General features: G+C 26.2%; 1 protein-coding gene across 1 annotated transcript; it reads left to right on the top strand.

The window, feature by feature from the left end:
* The first annotated feature begins 1496 nt into the window (after positions 1-1496).
* On the top strand, positions 1497-2445 carry LOC101489591 (zinc-finger homeodomain protein 2-like). Its single transcript, XM_004513269.4, has one exon. The coding sequence runs from the start codon at positions 1684-1686 to the stop codon at positions 2197-2199; it is 516 nt and encodes a 171-aa protein (XP_004513326.1). The 5' UTR covers positions 1497-1683; the 3' UTR covers positions 2200-2445.
* The last annotated feature ends 622 nt before the right edge of the window (positions 2446-3067 follow it).

Raw genomic sequence — 3067 nt, 5'->3', positions numbered from 1 at the left:
ATTACCAGAACAAAATCCAACATTGAAGATATATATAGTCAATTAAAACTTTCAAATGTATTAGGAGGATCAACAATGTTCCAAATCAAAAATATAAACTAGTTAAATATTTTTATCTGGTTACTTATACCTTTTGACTGATAGAAATATTAAAAACTTAGAAAATTTTGTTTTGAATCATTATTTTGTTTTTATTTGTTGAGTTAAAATTATGTTTTCAAACACTCAATATTATAAATTTGATTAAGTTATATTAATATCTGTGTTTCTATTAATAGTATAATCGTTAACTGATTGATTAAGCATTCTTTCTTTTGTAAATTTATCAATGTATTTTTGTGTCAATAGATTATAATACAATAGATCTTTGTAATACAAATTACAATATGATATTGTACACCAGATCAATGTTTCAAAAATTGTTTTTTTATGTGTGACTTATAATATTTCAAAAAGTGTGAACTCTATCCAATCCATCTCTTCTAAAGTTCACTAAACAAGTCATTTTTTGAATAACAGTATGATAATTAAATTAAATTAAATTATATTGAAAATAATAATTAATTTTATAGGTTTTATTTGAAAATTTTGATAAAAAAAACATTTTAAAATATAAAACATAAACTATTACTTAAAATTAAAATAAAAAATTAAATAAAAAAAATTAAAATATTAATTAAAATTAAGTTAATAAACTGCACATGCTGTTAGCCTTAAAAATATTATTATTTTATCAAAACAAATTAGTTTTACAAAATCATACTAGTGAAACACCAACCCAAACATTCACTAACCTAGATCAATCTAGCCAATAATGAGTTCAAGCATTATAAAATTACTTCTAACCATACATCATAATTGCATAGGTAATAAAAAAAAGGTTTAAAAATAAAAATTCATGATTTTTTTTAACTTATGCACTAGATATGGTATGAAGATATTGCCTAGTTGTCTACAATGCTAGCATGTCCACAAAATAGGGAACAATGTAATTGCCCCATCCAACCATACCCTTTCTTGTCATTCTCCCTAATTTCAATTCCCTAATGTCACTAAATCTCAAATTCATACATTCAAACATTTCTCAACATCGTTAAATAAAAATAAGACGATTTAAAACTTAAATCAGATTCATATATACTCAAACAAACCTTTAGTTATTGATATTCCAATTTAATAAATATTTGAGTACATGAATCGATGTCTAATTTCTCATAGAAAAATATTATGTGACATAAAGTTAAATATTAATATTATATTTTTTAATACTTTTTAAATATGTCATTCAATACTTAACTATATACGATGTTTATTAATTATTTCAATTAATTACACTAATTAATTAGTTATTTATTTATATAATTTTTAATGTAATTCAATTAATATAATTTAATTTATTTATTTTTATCAATAAATTAAATTAAAAATCAATAATATAATATATTGTAAATTTTGATCACCTCATTCATTCATTATATAGTTTCCATAAAACACTAAAAACACACACAACAATAACTTCACACTTCGGATTTGGATTGTCTAACTTTGCCTTCTCTACTTTTCCTTACCTTCCTCTCTATATCTCTTCTACATTTTGTTTTCTCTCTCATGATTCTCTCTCCATCATAAATATCATACCCTCCTATTTGTGATTCACACTTCACAAAGAAAAAGAAAAAAAAAATGGAAATGTTATCATCATCTTCATCACATTCACAAAACTATATCTACAGAGAATGTTTAAGAAACCATGCAGCAAGTCTCGGAAGCTACGCAACCGACGGTTGCGGCGAATTCACCGTCGACAACACGTCACCAACCGCCGTTAACAGTCTCCAATGTGCAGCCTGCGGCTGTCACCGGAACTTTCACCGGAAAATAACCGCATCGTATACAGCCGCAGCAATGTCGGATCAGGTGATGGAATATTCAGGCGGCGGAGGTAGCGGCGGAGATGGGAGGAGGAAAAGGTACCGGTCGAAATTCACGGCGGATCAGAAAGAGAAGATGTTGGAATTTGCTGAAAAATTAGGGTGGAAATTGCAGAGGAAAGAACTTGATGAAGAAATTGAAAGGTTTTGTGAAAGTGTTGGTGTGAGTAGACAAGTTTTCAAAGTTTGGATGCATAATCATAAGAATTCTTCTTTCTCTAATTCTTCTCCTTCTACTGGTAATGCTAATTCCTCTCTTACTCAATAATGTGTTTCATTTTTTAGTAATTTCAATTTCTTTCTTTCATCACAAATCATATCATATATTAGAGGAATTTATATCCTATGAAATTATTAAAATGTAAAATCAAAATATCAAGTTGCTCTAATATTTTAGCAAACATTGATTTGATATGATGTAATTGTAATATTTATCTTTGATTTATTAATCGATGGTTAAAATATTATTGATCATTTTATTTAATAGAGAAAGTTGCTCGATTTAGATGACTCAGATCCGTGTTAGATAGTTTGTGTTGGTTTGGAGAAATTGAGAAAATTATTGTAATAACTTTATTATTGCTTTATTTTTATTTTTGATTTTTATTTAGTTTGAGTGTGATTGATTTTATGATTTTAACTCATTTGATTATTAGAATGATTTTGTTTGTTTTTTCTAGCTGCATGTCTCATCTTTTAGGGAGAAAAAAGTATTACTATAATTTATTTATTCTTTTGAAAAAAAATATTATGTTATTTATATGGCTTGTCTAAGACCAAACTATTGATGAGAAAATGCTGTGAGACTGGACTTTGGATAAATAAAAAAAAATTCAAACTATAGATAAGATGACCAAATAGTTGAGAGATGTAAATTGAAATGTGGCCCAAAATATTTTGTAATTATGTCCACAATTGATTTTTTTATAGAACCATGTTGATAAATTAGTTGGAAAATTTGTGGTCATGTTGTCAAGATTGGAACCTAAACTTTCATATTAAATCTTTGATTTATTAGTTTATCAACTGAGTTACTAATTACTTGTGACAACAATTACTTAGGAGTGGCTGAATCAAGATTAAATTGTTCATAGTTTTATTCAATTAATATACATTATTGTAAAAGTCTTCTGATT

The sequence above is a fragment of the Cicer arietinum genome, chromosome 8 (assembly GCF_000331145.2).
Source record: "Cicer arietinum cultivar CDC Frontier isolate Library 1 chromosome 8, Cicar.CDCFrontier_v2.0, whole genome shotgun sequence".
NCBI lineage: Eukaryota > Viridiplantae > Streptophyta > Magnoliopsida > Fabales > Fabaceae > Cicer > Cicer arietinum.
Note: the sequence above shows the minus strand (reverse complement) of the source record. Positions and strands in the feature narration are given on the sequence as shown.